Here is a 14,401-nt window from a genome sequence, read left to right on the forward strand (position 1 = left end):
CCTGGGCAGGGGACTCGCTGATCCCTCTCCTGCTAAAACTGTTAGAGAGTGAGGGAAAAAGGGGGAGAGCGAGCAAGAGCGGAGAGAGAGAGACTAGAGACGTGAAAACACAGGTTGAGTTTCCATAGGGATGCTCTGCCTCAATGGTTCTCCATGATGGGAGTGACGTGCATTTATGTCTTACCTGACACCCTCTCAGTAAGATGATATCAGACGGTGTTATGCCCCAGGAAGTGACTGTTGTGATTTTGAAAATGGCTGTCATTCCCAACTTGCACAGCTTTGCTTGTGCTACTCCTTCTGCCTGTAATGTTCCACCAAAAATGTACAATTAACGGGCTTCCCTGGTGGCGCAGTGGTTGAGAATCTGCCTGCCAATGCAGGGGACACGGGTTCAAGCCCTGGTCTGGGAAGATCCCACATGCCGCGGAGCAACTGGGCCCGTGAGCCACAACTACTGAGCCTGAGCGTCTGGAGCCTCTGCTCCGCAACAAGAGAGGCCGCGATAGTGACAGGCCCGCGCACCGCGATGAAGAGTGGCCCCCACTCGCCGCAACTGGAGAAAGCCCTCACACAAAAACGAAGACCCAACACAGCCAAAAATAAACATAATAAATAAATAATAAATAAAAATTAAAAAAAAAATGTACAATTAAGCAACAATAAGTCTTATTTGACACCTATACATAATTTTAAAAAATGTAATGTGCTAAAGCCAATGCTAGTAATGTTCTGGAGAGGTTAAGAAGTAGCTCAGTTACTAGTAATAGAGGTCTAAAATTCAAAGACTTAACTAATACTGGATTTATCTTACCCTCACATTGAAACAAGCCTGGAGACAGGAAATCTAAGGCTGGCATGGCTCCTCCACAGTATTATTATTATTTTTTTTTTTTCTGCTGTAACGTGCTTATTATGTGCCAAAAAAAACACTACACCATAGCTTACTCCAGACATCTGTAGGAGAGTTCAGTCTTGCCTGCATATAATACAATGAGATAGAGACTTCACACACAGTTTCACAAAACCCACAGAGCAGCTGGGATATGCAACAGGGCAATGTCAGCTCAGCAGGAGGGAGTGTGGGAGATCTTTCTTTTCTGCCTTGCATAGTGTGGAGCTTCCATCCTCAAAATAGCCTCATGGCCCAAGATGGCTGCTGGAGATCCAACCATCACAACAGAAAGCAGGCATGGGGGCAAAAAGGGCTCATTTCCAGTTATCCCCTCTTTAAGGAGCTTTCCAGATGACTCACTCAGTAATTCTGCTTACATCTCATTAGCTACCCATAGATACAGGGTGGGATGGGCAAATTGCCCCCCACACTCCAGAATCAAATCAGGTCTCATTTCCTGAGGGACATGCAGTGGGTAATCTGTGGTGTCTTCTACAGGCCGGCACACCTGTAAGTACAGCTGGTGGAGAGGTACATTGGCTGATTCCTTCTGGAAGGCAAACTTTTAAATACATATCAAGAGCGAGTAAAATATTCATCCCCTTCTGTGTGTCTCAAGTCTGTGATTTTATCTTTGGGAAGCAAAGGGAAAAACACAATGCACATACATGAATATATTCATGGTCACACATTCACTAAACGACAATTCCGAAATACAGACCTCCTTGGAGATATTGCAGCTTTGGTTCCAGACCACTGCAATAAAATGAACAATTCAATGAGTGAGTCACACAAATTTTTTGGTTCCCCAGAGCAAATTAAAGCTATGTTTATACTATACTGTAGTCTATTAAGTGTGCAATAACATTATGTCTAAAAAAAACAATGTGCATACCTTAATTTTAAAATACTTTATTGCTAAAAAATGCTAACTATCATCTGATGCAGGGTTGCCACAAACCTTCAATTTGTGAAAAATGCAGTATCTACAAAGTGCAATAAAGCAAAGCACTGTAAAACAAGTTATGCCTGTAACTTAAATTTCCAGCAGGTAAAACACATGAGAATGCTGTTATATTCACTTGGTGGGATATTCTGTCATCACTGTAAATGTTACTCGTGAAGGACATATAGTAACAAAAAGAGTGTTTACAATGTAACTTCAGAGAAAAGACAGGATATCAAAATGTGCATTGTGATTATCACTAGTTACGGTGCATTTGCAGGAGGCAGGGAACAGAGAGACAGGGTGGCCTTAAGGGCAAGGTTTTCTTTTTAAACTTCCCAAAACCTTGTTTTACACATACACACACATGCACACATTCTTTATATAAAATAATAAAAACATTTAAATAAACAATAAAAATTTATATAAATATAATATAATTAAATAATAAAATATAATATATTATATAAATAATGAATATATTGAATAAAATATATAATTAGTTAATATAATAATATAATATTATGTCCATTTCAGAAAATTTAGACAATGAAGGTAAGAGAAAAAAAGGAAAATGATTCTATCATGCAGGAATAACAGCTTTTCCTAGTTTGATGTTGTATCATCAGTCACAGCCATCGTGAATACTAGGAGGTGCAGGAGGGTGAGGGTGTACGTCTTGCTTTTGCACCTGTGGGTTGGATGGGGCTCAGCCTCAGCTTCAGGTGTGGTCCAGGTGTGCTCCGCATGTCTCCCATTCTCCTGGGACATGCTTCTCGGCATGCTCCTCTCCTGTTGGGAGTCCGGAGCTCCCAGATTGGCAAGAAGAGCATGGAAGTCCTCTGAAGGTTTAGGATTGGAATCGGCTACTGATGCTGCTGCCAGAGCAAGCCATTTGGCCAAGCCCAAGATCAACATGGTGGGGAAAGTGTCCTCCACTCACATTTGAAGGGGAGGTGTGTGGATACATGCCCATTTATAATCCAAATTACCCCAGACGTATAGCCTTTCATACCTTTTCTATGCTTTTTTATAAAGACATGTTCTTTACACAACAGAATCATTCTACTTATGTTATTTTGTTGCTTAATTATGTTACAAACACAACTTTCCGTGTCATAAAAATTCTTCTGCGACATATGACTGCATACAATTCTATTTTAATGTCATATTACGCCTTATTCAACTTTATGGAATTTATGTCCCCCCCCCCACCTTTTTCTTCTGCTTCTAAAATCAATACTGCAATGATCATCCTCTCCTGGTACCTAAATCTTTGCACATACCCATGGCTTTTTTAAAGAATAAATTTCTAAAGCAGATTTAGGGAGTGAGATAGCTGGCCTCAAGATGCGCACAAGGGACTTCTCTGGTAGCACAGTGGTTAAGAATCTGCCTGCCAATGCAAGGGGCATGTGTTCGAGCCCTGGTCCAGGAAGATCCCACATGCTGCAGAGCAACTAAGCCCGTGTGTCACAACTACTGAGCCTGCACTCTAGAGCTTACGAGCCACAACTACTGAAGCCCACGCTCCTAGAGCCTGTGCTCCACAATAAGAGAAGCCCCCACAACGAGAAGCCCGTGCACCGCAACGAAGAGTAGCCCCCTCTCCCCGCAACTAGAGAAAGCCAGTGTGCAAAAATGAAGACCCAATGCAGCCAAAAATTAAAAAAAAAAAAAAGATGGCCACAATAATCCTTGCTTTCATTTTCACACCCTTCTGTAGTCTCTTCTTACAGTAAATCAGAGCTAGTGTATATGGCCAATAAATTACAGCAGAGGTGATGGTGTGTGACTTCTATGGCTTGGTCATAGAAGGCACTGTGGCTTCTGTCTTCCTCTCCTGGATCACTCTCTCTGCGGGAGCCAGCTGCCGTATTGTGAGGATGCTCAAGCAGCACTGAGGAGAGCCCAGTGTGGGGAGGAGCTGAAGCCTCCAAGCAATGGCCACCGGTACCAGCTGGCCATGAGGGAGTGAATCACCTTGGAAGTACATCCCCAGCTCCACTCAAATCTTCAGGTGAGACTATAGCCCCAGCTGACATCTGACTGCAGCCTCATAAGAGGCCCTGAGCCAGAGCCACTGTGCAGAGACACTTCTGAATTTTTGACCCACAGAAACTATTAGAGACACTAAATGATTATTTTTTAAAGCCACTTATTTGTTTTAAAGTGATAGATAACTAATAGTGTGAGTATTTTGGTCGAGAGGCCAAACTCTGCTGTGGTATCAGATAAACCCCAGCATTTTGGTGGCTAATACAGAGTGGTTTATTTCTCACTCTCACACACCTGATGTGGGTAAGGGGGCTCTCCTGCTTTTCAACCAAGTGGTGCCCAGGGACCCAGCATATTTCAATCTAGTAGCAGGTCACTTCCTCTCACACATGAGAATTAGTCATGTGATCACACCCAGATGTATGGGACCAAGAAAATAATTTGACAAACTCTGAGCATTGTCTCTGCCAGTGAATCAAAAGAAATATAAAGGGCTACCACATATTTTAAAAAATAGCCTCAGAGCTAAAGACCTATATGTTGAAACCATGATTCACAATGAACAACAAACCCTGAATGTACACAAATTTCCACAGTTGCTACATGAGAAGCATCTGCAAACACAGTGACTGACTCTTCCACACAACAATTTGGCAATTTATATCAAGGGCCTTTAGAATATTTATATCCTCTGACCCAAATAATTTTGCTGCTGGGAATCTATTCTGAAGAGACATTGTTTAATATGATAAAAGCATTATGAATAATTCACCATAGCATTATATGAAGTAATGAAAAATTGTAGGCAACTTAAATGCATGCCAGGGAAAGGATGATTTGTGGCCCCTCCGTGATAGAATATCATGTGACCATTACAAGAGATGCTTACAGTGCAGCTTGTTATGGCTGACACTACACTGTTATGGGGAGAGGTTGCAAAATTAAGTGATTTCAATGATACAAACACACTTCCTTAGAAAAAACCCACTGAAATGTTAACCATGGTTTTCCCTGGGTGGTGGGATGAGGTCTTCCTCCTAATCACCTTTGCTGACTTACCAAGCTTTCTCCAGTGGGCATGTGACACCTTGTAAGCCCGCTGGCTTCTTTCTTCATCCATAACAAAAATGGCATGACAAAAATGCCTTTTTTTTTAGAGGACTTGCCTCTGTCAGTTACAGTTCTGTGTGTATACTTCCTACATTATTTTATAACCAGACAAAAGAGTTAAAAGAAACAACTTAAAAAGTATTGCTGGTCTTTTTGATCCCTAGTCAAAGGCACGTCTATTGGCTTCACTGTCCCCTCTCAGGTGACAGCTTCCCCAGGAGTGGATGCAGGAGAAGGCACAGGCCAGGTAGGATCAGGGATGCTTCAGAGAGTACCAGGGTCCTGGTTCTGCATCCCCAGAGATGGGGTGGGGATAACCCTGGGCTCCTGGGCACCACCCACTCAGGCCAAAGCGAGAGCCCAGCCTAAGACTGGGGACATCTCCCACCTCACTGGCCCCAGAGGCTGATGGCCCCCATGATGCTCATATTCCCCTATGATGTCCGTGTCCTCCATGATGCCCACAGCCCCTCTGATGCCCATGTCCTCCCATTATGTCCATGACACCCCATGATGTCCTTGGCCCCCTTGGTGCCCATAGCTCCCATAATATCTATGGCCCACATGATGCCCATTGTCCCAAATGCCTATGGCTCCTATGATATCCATGACCCCCACAGGCCCCATGGTGCCCATGGTCCCCATTATGCCCATGACCCCCTGTGATGTACATGTCCCCAGTGATGCTCATGGCCCCTGTGATGTTCATGACCTCCATGATGCCCATAGCCCCCCAGTGATACCGAGGGACCCACCCCTGCCCCCCACCAAAGGTGGCCTCTGCTCCCAGCCCACCACCCACTGAGTGCACTGTCCATCACACACTCCTTAGGGAACGCCCTGTGTCAGCTGGGGTGGCCAGAGGTGTGCGGGTGGCTCCTGGATGCAGAAGTTAGTCACCAGGGTGTGGACTGGGGAGGGCAGAGGGAACCCGAGGGACACTCTCGTCTCAAGGCTGGCCTCTGCCCTCTGGCCGTGCAGCCTCAGGCCTTGGTCTTACTTCTCTGAACTTTGCAGGGAGAGCCCGTGTTCGAGCTACCTCTCCAGCCAGGGCTAGACAGGGTGAGATATGCTTTAGATGTTAGCAGTGAATTATAACTCACATACACCGAAAAAGCACTCATCTTGGAGGTCCAGACTGATGTGTTTTGAGAACTGTTTAGATGGACCATCACGAATATCAAGTCTTAGAACATTGCTGTCCCCAAGAAAGTTTCCTCTGGCCCCTGTGCAGTCAAGCCCTCTCCCCCCACTGCAGAAGCCACCACTGTTCTAATTCACTTTGCCTGTTCTGGAACCACAAATAAACGGATTCATTTATTATATGTCTGGCTTCTTTCACTCACAAAATATTTCTGAGGTTCACCAGTGCTATTTGTGTATCAGCAGCCCATTCCTCGATAAGCAGAAGTTTTCCATTTTATGTAATCCAGTTTATTAAATTTTATTCAGATAAATTCAGATAAAATAATAATTTTATATTATTTTACCAGTTATTTTTTTTGGCATCCTGTACTGGAGGCCTCTTATTCTCCCAAGGTCAGTGTACCAGTTCATTGCCTCTGAGCTCCAAATACCCTTGGACGTTTCTCCTTCCTGGTGAGCAAAATGTCAGGCTCCCCCAGTTCAGGGCACTGGAGGGGTGGAAAGGGGAGGAGGCTCTGATGCCTGGGGGTCTGAGGTGTGGGGGTCAGGACATTTGGTGCCCAGCCATGCACCCCAAATGACATTCCCTTGTGACCTCGCAGCCCCACCCTGGTGATTACCTTTCCAAGGCCTCTAGATTCAGCTTTCCCGCTCTCAGCCCCCACCTGCATCCTGATGCCCTGAGCTTGCTAGGTACCTGGCCACCAGGCACAGCGCCTGCGCCATGGTGGCTGCAGACCAGCCTGGCCCACACAAACCAGCAGATTTCCCTGACATCTAGTGGGATCAGGCATGCCTTCTCCACTGAGGCCTAGCTCCTTCCAAGCTGACCTCCGCGAGTGCCCTCCCTCAGCCCTGGGTTCTCTGGAGCTTTCTTTTATGTCTCATCAGTGCTTACTAACTGGGCCTATTAGACATCCTGTTCGGGTCACTGTGTGGTCCCTACCCTCTGACTGGACACAGATTGACACAGTCACAGAGATACTCTCCAAGAAGGTCTGTGACCAATGAGATACAAGAGATCTATCAATATAGATATAGGTAGGTAATCTTTTTTCTTACCACTTAATCATTTCTAAGTGTGCAGTTCAGTAGTGTTAAGTGTATTCACATTGCTGTACAAAAGATCTCTAGAGCTTTTTCATCATTCCAAACAGAAACTTTCCCCATTAAACACTAACTCTCCATTCCCTTTCCCCCAGCCCCTGGCACCCCACATTCTACTTTTTGATTTTATAATTTGATGACTGTAGATGCTTCATACACATGGAATTGTACAGTATCTGTCCTTTTTATGACTGGCTTATTTCACTTAGCATAATGTCCTCAAGGTTCAACCATGCTACATCATGTATCAGAATTTCCTTCCTTTTTTTTTTTTTTTTAATGTCTGAAACATTTATATTAACATATTTCCATACATATTTCCATACAAATACAAATATAAGATTTTTAGAAATTTCATGTAATGTCTGAAACATTTATATTAACATATTTCAAATACAAATACACTACTCAGATTCTCACCAACTCCATAAATACACAAATAAACTTCACGCCAGGAATTCATGGAAACACATTCCCAATAGACTCCCAAATAATGATATACATAAAACCACCCACTGCCCATGAGGTCCTACAATCCCTGGAAGATCTACAAATACGCATATACAACATGACACTTCCAGATACACATAAACACCCACAACTCCCCAATTGCCAAAAACAAGGATGTAACTTCTTAATATCCTTAAATACAGACACTGAACTCCAACAAGCCACAAACGCACATATATGTAATTCACACTACAAACACACCCACACAGTACTTTCACAACCCCAGAATACAAACACAAACTACCTTAAGCCCCATACGCACCTGCAGTGCTGTGTCATCAAGCAAAGCCTTAATAACCTGAATCAGCACTCCCTAAAGAAATGTGGAGATATATACCATATAATTAATTTTAAAGATATAATGGATGTGTGCACATAATTTACAAATAACTGAAAATGTACACTATTCTTCACTGTAAATTCTATATACTGAATTGATTCTTACCTAATCCTTTCGTTGATTTTTGCTGAACTCTTGCATCACCAGCCAAACTATGCTTGCAATTCCGTCATGATCTGAGAGTATCAGACTACGAATACATGTTTATTGTTAGATTCAGCAAACTTACTCCTCTCATTGACAAAAGAGTACCGTTTGAACATAAGTGTTGTTTGGTATTTTTATGTTAAAAAGTTACTAGTGAAGCTATGAGGATGTTCGCTAGATCTTCACTCATTTTCCAATCACCTGAGCTACACCTTTGGAACCAGATGAGGGTTTTCAACTCGCAAGAACGTCCCTCTAGCTTTTGTACTCTTCAGAACGCGCAGCCTAGAACGGCACCTGGGCACCTGTTTAATAGCTCACACACACTATTCCCCCCCCCACCGTAGGCCCCGCAATCACTGAACCCTTCATGCAGCCGGCTCCCCAGTGGTGCCAATAACCCTGGGGTAAACCCCTCACGGGACTCGAGCTCTATGGGGGCGTGAATCCACATTGTGGGGAGTCTCCTTACACGGACAAGGGCACAAACAACCCACAGGGTGAACAACAGCGCAGAGCGGTGACACCGGAAGGGTGAAAAGTCCCCGTACCCCTTACCTCAGGGTTCCTGGAATTGACTCCAGAGGCGGCCATGACAGGCCCCGCCCCCGCCGGACAGCCGTTGGGGCCCCAACCTCCGCGCTCGCGCATGCGCTCCTGTCTTCCGGAGCCAAGCCAACTGCCCCAACAGACGCCAGGAGCTGTTGGAGGACGGCGGTCCGCGTGCCTGAGAGCCCCGCCCCAGTGGGCGTGCGCAGGCGTGCAGGCGCGGGGCACGCGGGGATCTGTTCCAGGAGGTCTCTGCAGGAGAGGAGAGAAATGCAGGGTCGGGCACGCTACGCAGCATCTCTGGCGACGCTCCTCGCCGGGAACCTTCGTGACAGTGTCTTCTTAAAACCAGCTCTTGTGAGATGTGCACTCGTGATTTTTCTATTGCACACGTGAAACCCATGCACTTAGCTACAAAGAGTTCTGGAGAGCTCCGCTCTAAGCACAGTAGCCTCAAATTGGGGCAAGTGCTTTCATGCCCTTTGGACTGCAGTTCCTTGGTTCTTGTTTATGCCTTTCAAAAAACAGTAGGTCCTTTTTCCTTGCAAGCCTGAAGTTTCCGCTAAAGAACAATTCTAGCAAAGAATTCAGACCTGGGAAACACTCTTAAGATACTGTCTCCTGACTCCGTTCCTAGAGTCTTTCCAAACGCATTTACTCTACTAGAATATTTTTTCTCAGTGTATTTAATACATGGAGGTTTTTCAATAAATGTTGATTCACAGGTGTTTCCTTTGTATGGTTTTTTTTTTTTTAATAACTTTGAAAGAGAGTGGACAATCTGGGCCAATTTCAACACAGCAGGTAGTATGGGAACAATTTTCCTTTCCCTCCCTCCTTTTTTGTAATATCTTGCAGACTTTCAGTTGGCATTAAAAACAACAACAACAACAAAAATAGTAGCAGGATCAACTTACTGACCTGACTTTGTAATACTTCCCAAAGAAACTTCAATCATCAGATCCTCTTTCTGGTCAATTGCAAGATTAGAGCATTTCTCACTCAACAGGATGCCTCTGAAGACCCCTCACGTCTAACAGCACTAAGCGCCTCCAAGTGCACAGACTTGAAAACTCCACAAGACACAAACATGGTATCTCTTCGTTTCCTTAACGTTTCGTGATTGAGTGGAAGATGAAATGTCTTCTGAGGCTTGTGATGCATGTCCAGAATTATTTTTTCTCAGTAGTCAATGCCTGCCTGCAGCCTCTGTGCAGGACTAGTCAGAGATCATGATCCAAAGGACTTTTAGATACTCCCTTCTGTGACTGGTCTTCCCAAATTACATTTGGGCTAATTTGATTATCTCTGTCTCTGGGGTGTAGGATTTTGAAGTATTACAAAAGTGATTGCAGAATTGGGACTGGCTAATTTTTGCACAGTGCAATTTTTGTATCAGTGGCCTTGAGAAGAGTCCTTCAAATACTGTATCAGAATTATGAGTGAGAATCTTGTAAATAATTGGTTGAATGACTGAACAAAGGGAGGAAGCAACAAGGAAGCCTGCCTTTCTCGAGTGCCTGGGTACAATATTTTGCCTCACCGTCCCTCTAGTATGAAGTTATTGGTTGAAAATCATATGAGTTTTCCCTCATTGTAAAAGCTCCAGTACTGAGCGATATTCCCAAACTGTTTATTTTTTTTCAGTCCCCGACAGGAGTTTCTTTAGATATAAAGTTCACCATGCTGTTGCTTGAAATATTCTCACCTTATCTTCTCATCTTCTTCTGAGTCAGTTTTTCCTGACAAGAGGCAAGGAACTTCTTAAGCACCAACAGGAGTCTTTTTCACACTGTGGAACAGTCCTTCTAAACCTCTGTTTCCTTCCCCAACACCCCACAATCAGGTGGAGTTCTACTGCAGCTACAGCAGTGAGAGAATCTCGTCTCGCAAGAGATTTGGTTGCCATCCTCTGAGGTTTTCAGCCTTCATCTCCCTTGACAAGTTTCCTAACAGTCCTCTCTTCTCACAACACAAAACACGAATACTCTTTCATATCCTTTTGATAGTGGTAAACTGACTGACATGGATTCTCAATATGAAAATAATAATCAGACAAGTTTTGTAAAAGGAATGCTACCATCATTCCCATGCAGATGGGGCCATATGCAACGATGAGCCTAGATTGTAAAGAGCAAGTGTATGTAATGCAGACAGGAAATTAACAAACTTGTAAGCAGGGCTTGCAGGCTAGGATTTAGATGGAAGTGGGCTTGTCTGAATGGGGATTGGACACTGGTGGATAAACTCTTGGCATTGTGTCAAGGTGCACATCCATCTCATGGGTAGTGGACTTTTAACACCTAGAAAAACCAGGGCTCTAGGATGTTTAGTCCCTTTAACATAAGGAAAGAGAAGAAGATTTTCTGCCCTCTTGTTCCTTACTTCTGTCCTTACCCCTACTAAGCCAAGATGTTCAGTGCTATATGATTGCTCTTCCAAATCCATTTCATCCAAAGAGCCTGCAGATTTTCTGTATGTTTACAATTGTGTTTTCTGTTGGAGCCAAGATGCACACTTGAGTCTCGTCACTCCAAGTTCTCTTTCTCATAAGGATGAGTAACTGATAATAGCTTAGTATGTTCTAATTTTTTGGTAGTGTTGCCAGATAAAATACAGATTTTGAGTTAAACATAAATTTCAGATAAACAGGGAAAGAATTTGCAGTAAAACTATGTCCAAAATGTTGCATGGGACAAAGTTGTACTAAAAATGAATTCATTGTTTATGTGAAATTCAAAAGTCAAATTCATTTAGGCATTTGATACTTTTCTTTACTAGATCGAGCCACCCTATTCTTTCAGGTGCTTTGAAATTTAAGAGACTAGAAAGTCTTGTTCTAGGAATCTAGTGCAGAAACAGAGGAGCCACGATACCCGTAGAAAGACAATCATTGAAAATCTCCTCAGATATATTGGAACATATATGAATTTTCATCTAGAAAAAAAATGAAGGCATTTTAAAAACTGAAAACAGATTGCCTTCGTTTTTAGTTGCATGACGTATCTCTGGGAAGATTTTAGTGAAAGACATAACACTGGTTTCCTCCGGGAAAGAGGATTGGGTTGACAGGGGAAAGAGGTGGGAGGAGGACTCGCCACTGCATATTCCATTTTGCACAATTTAATTTTGAACCATGAGAAGGTGTTGCTCGCTTAAAATATTATACTAAAATCATTTAAAAGGTAAAAAACTAAATCTTTTACAACCATGGAGTACTATGAGAAAGACATTTAGTGAATTCTGGTCTTGGACATGGGGGCTGCATGACGGTTTTTTGATGGACGGGGGCTTTCCAGCACAAAGGATCATTAGTAAGGCTGGTCCTGCTGGATGTTGGTTGGAGCACAAGGACCACTCCCTTAGGAGTGATGTACATACAGCAGTCAAAGACACTGGATCTGCTGAGACAATCCTAATTTCAAATACTCAGTTCCATGTGGCCATAAATACCCAAGTGTTTATCAGACTAACCGTTCTGAATTTTGTTCAGAAAGTCTAGTCTCTGTTGAAGTAAGTCAAGAGCCAGGTAGGAAGCAGAGTGTGTTGAGGGACACAAAACTAGGTTGATGGAAAAAGAAGTGAAAGGAAGGGACCGTCAAGTCCAACCTCGGTGCCGTGAATCAAAAAAACAGTCTATAAACTGCGTAAAGAGGCACACGCCAATTGTGTTGCCACTGTGTGAGGTGGAAGGAACTTCCGGTTCTTGCCTACCTGCCAGAGCCCTCGTGGAATGTCTCCCCACCCCCACCCTACCCAGACCCACGTGCCCTCTGCCCCTCCCGCACTGCAGAACGTTTCAGCCACATTCTACTGTTATGACTCAAACCGGCCCCTCCTTCAGTTGGACCCTGAGCGTCTGTTGAAGCAGGTCACTCTCTGGGTCCTGGTCTTGACTTTTCTCATTGAGGCTACCAGGCAGCAGTAGTCCGTGCCCAAGCCTGCAGGACGGCTTCAGAAGGAGGTAAGCCTATAGGCTGGGGGTGTGTTCTCAGAGACCCTGCCATCCCTCACATCCTTCGGGTTCACACGTGACACTTCACGGTGGGCACACAGTTGGACTGAAGTAGAGGGAGAAGAGAGCACTGGACACACGAGGACATTTCACCTGGGGAGACTGGGGAGCCTGAAGAAACCTGAGACTGCACTGGGGAGGAGGGGTCATTGGAGGTGGATCAAGAGGAATTGCCCTGGCTATGGAGAAAGGATGGCAGCAGGCAGGTTGATTCTTTCTAGAAGGGAGACAAGCCACTTTGAAACGTGTGTGTAAGGATGTGTGTGATGTCCTGGTGGTGACACAGGGAGGGTCATGAGGAAAGCCTAGACGTGTCTTGTGTTCCTGAGGCACCTGAAGCTTGCCTCACCATATCTTTCTAAGGGATTGGAACAGGAGCATACTGTATCTAAGGGGGCCGTGGGGAGAGATGGTCTTGGTGAGAAAACTATTCAGTGGGGCTGTGTGTGGCCACACCTGCAGTGAAGTGTCCTCTCCGAGAGCTAGGCAGGAGGTTACTCTAACTGCCGCAGCCCACACCTCGTCCACTCCTCCCAGCCCAGAGCTCACTTCTCAGTTCAGGCAACTGTTGCTTTGGATTCAACAGGGGATGGGCAACCGTGTAACTTCAGCCAAGAGAGGGCTCAGGTTCCTGAGTTGCTCTGAATTGTTCTTCCTTTTGTGGAATCGCAGTACTTCAGACCTACTTCATCTCGTCCAGTATCTCATGGTGGACCCTCAGGCTGCCTTGAGAGGAAGAGTTTGTTCATATTTCCTGTCACTCCTTCATGGACAGGAGACAGATGTGGAGTGGGGTTGTTTCGGGTGGAATGTCAGTGAAGGCTGCTTCCTCTTTTAAAGGGGGAAGGAGTGTAGCCCAGGGGCAGGAAGACGATCTTCTGTATTATTATTAAACGTCCTATGACACCTGTTCTGGTTAATTAGGTGCACCGTGGTGTGTACCTTGTTCTCGTGAACAGGGATGTGATCCAGACAACTTGATCGCCATGGCAACTGGCTTCTGCCTGCTTCTCAGATTGACTTTCCGTTATTGGGAGCTGGAGGGGGAAGGACCACAGGCGGTCTGTACTCCCATGACCAATGTAACATGACAATTCCCTGGCCCTTGTTTAATCCTCTGCAGCCATCACTGGCTGTGAAATGACAGAATCTAAGGGACACGCGCCTACTTCTCACACACCACTCCCCCCACCCCCGCCTCCTAGGAACAGAACTCCTGAGTGATGACAGTGACTCTGGGCACTGGGGAGGGGGTGGCAGGACCTGGCCCATGTTACGTGTCTGCTGTGGGTTGTTCTGAGATGCAGGTGCATTCTGGGCCAGTGTTATGGGTTTGTATCAGGATTCCATTAGAGAGATATTTTCCAGCATTTTGTTTCGTTTTGTGAGGCTAGGAAAGAAAGAGGGGATCTCTACTGAGCATCAGGAAAAGGAGGACTGAGGAGGAGGTGGGGCCCTAATATTTTACACAATACCTGTCCACAAAGGGCTTTTGGGTGCCTAGAACTTACCTTGGAGAAGGTCCCTAGCTGCTAGTACGCCGGCTGAGGGGCATTTCTCAAAGAGCGGATGTCCACACAGTTCCAGATCTTGGGAGACAGCCTGTGAGGCTTAGGTGCCAGGGGGTGCCTTAGGGAG

The 14,401-nt window shown here is 44.9% G+C and overlaps 1 protein-coding gene and 1 long non-coding RNA gene across 2 annotated transcripts in view; one reads left to right on the plus strand and one right to left on the minus strand.

The window, feature by feature from the left end:
* Positions 1-7,984: 7,984 nt before the first annotated feature.
* On the minus strand, positions 7,985-9,284 carry LOC130708309 (uncharacterized). Its single transcript, XR_009008497.1, has 3 exons — positions 8,758-9,284; positions 8,158-8,242; positions 7,985-8,025 (listed from the first exon to the last, which is right to left on the minus strand). It is a non-coding gene; the product is annotated as an uncharacterized LOC130708309 (long non-coding RNA).
* A 1,578-nt stretch (positions 9,285-10,862) lies between these two features.
* Positions 10,863-14,401, plus strand: part of LOC130708489 (NUT family member 2G-like) — a 46,356-nt gene continuing 42,817 nt past the window's right edge. The window contains exons 1-2 of the mRNA XM_057549135.1: positions 10,863-10,875; positions 12,659-12,712. Coding sequence (XP_057405118.1) covers positions 10,863-10,875; positions 12,659-12,712 — 67 coding nt within the window. The remainder of the gene's footprint in view (positions 10,876-12,658; positions 12,713-14,401) is intronic.

The sequence above is a fragment of the Balaenoptera acutorostrata genome, chromosome 6 (genome assembly GCF_949987535.1).
Source record: "Balaenoptera acutorostrata chromosome 6, mBalAcu1.1, whole genome shotgun sequence".
NCBI lineage: Eukaryota > Metazoa > Chordata > Mammalia > Artiodactyla > Balaenopteridae > Balaenoptera > Balaenoptera acutorostrata.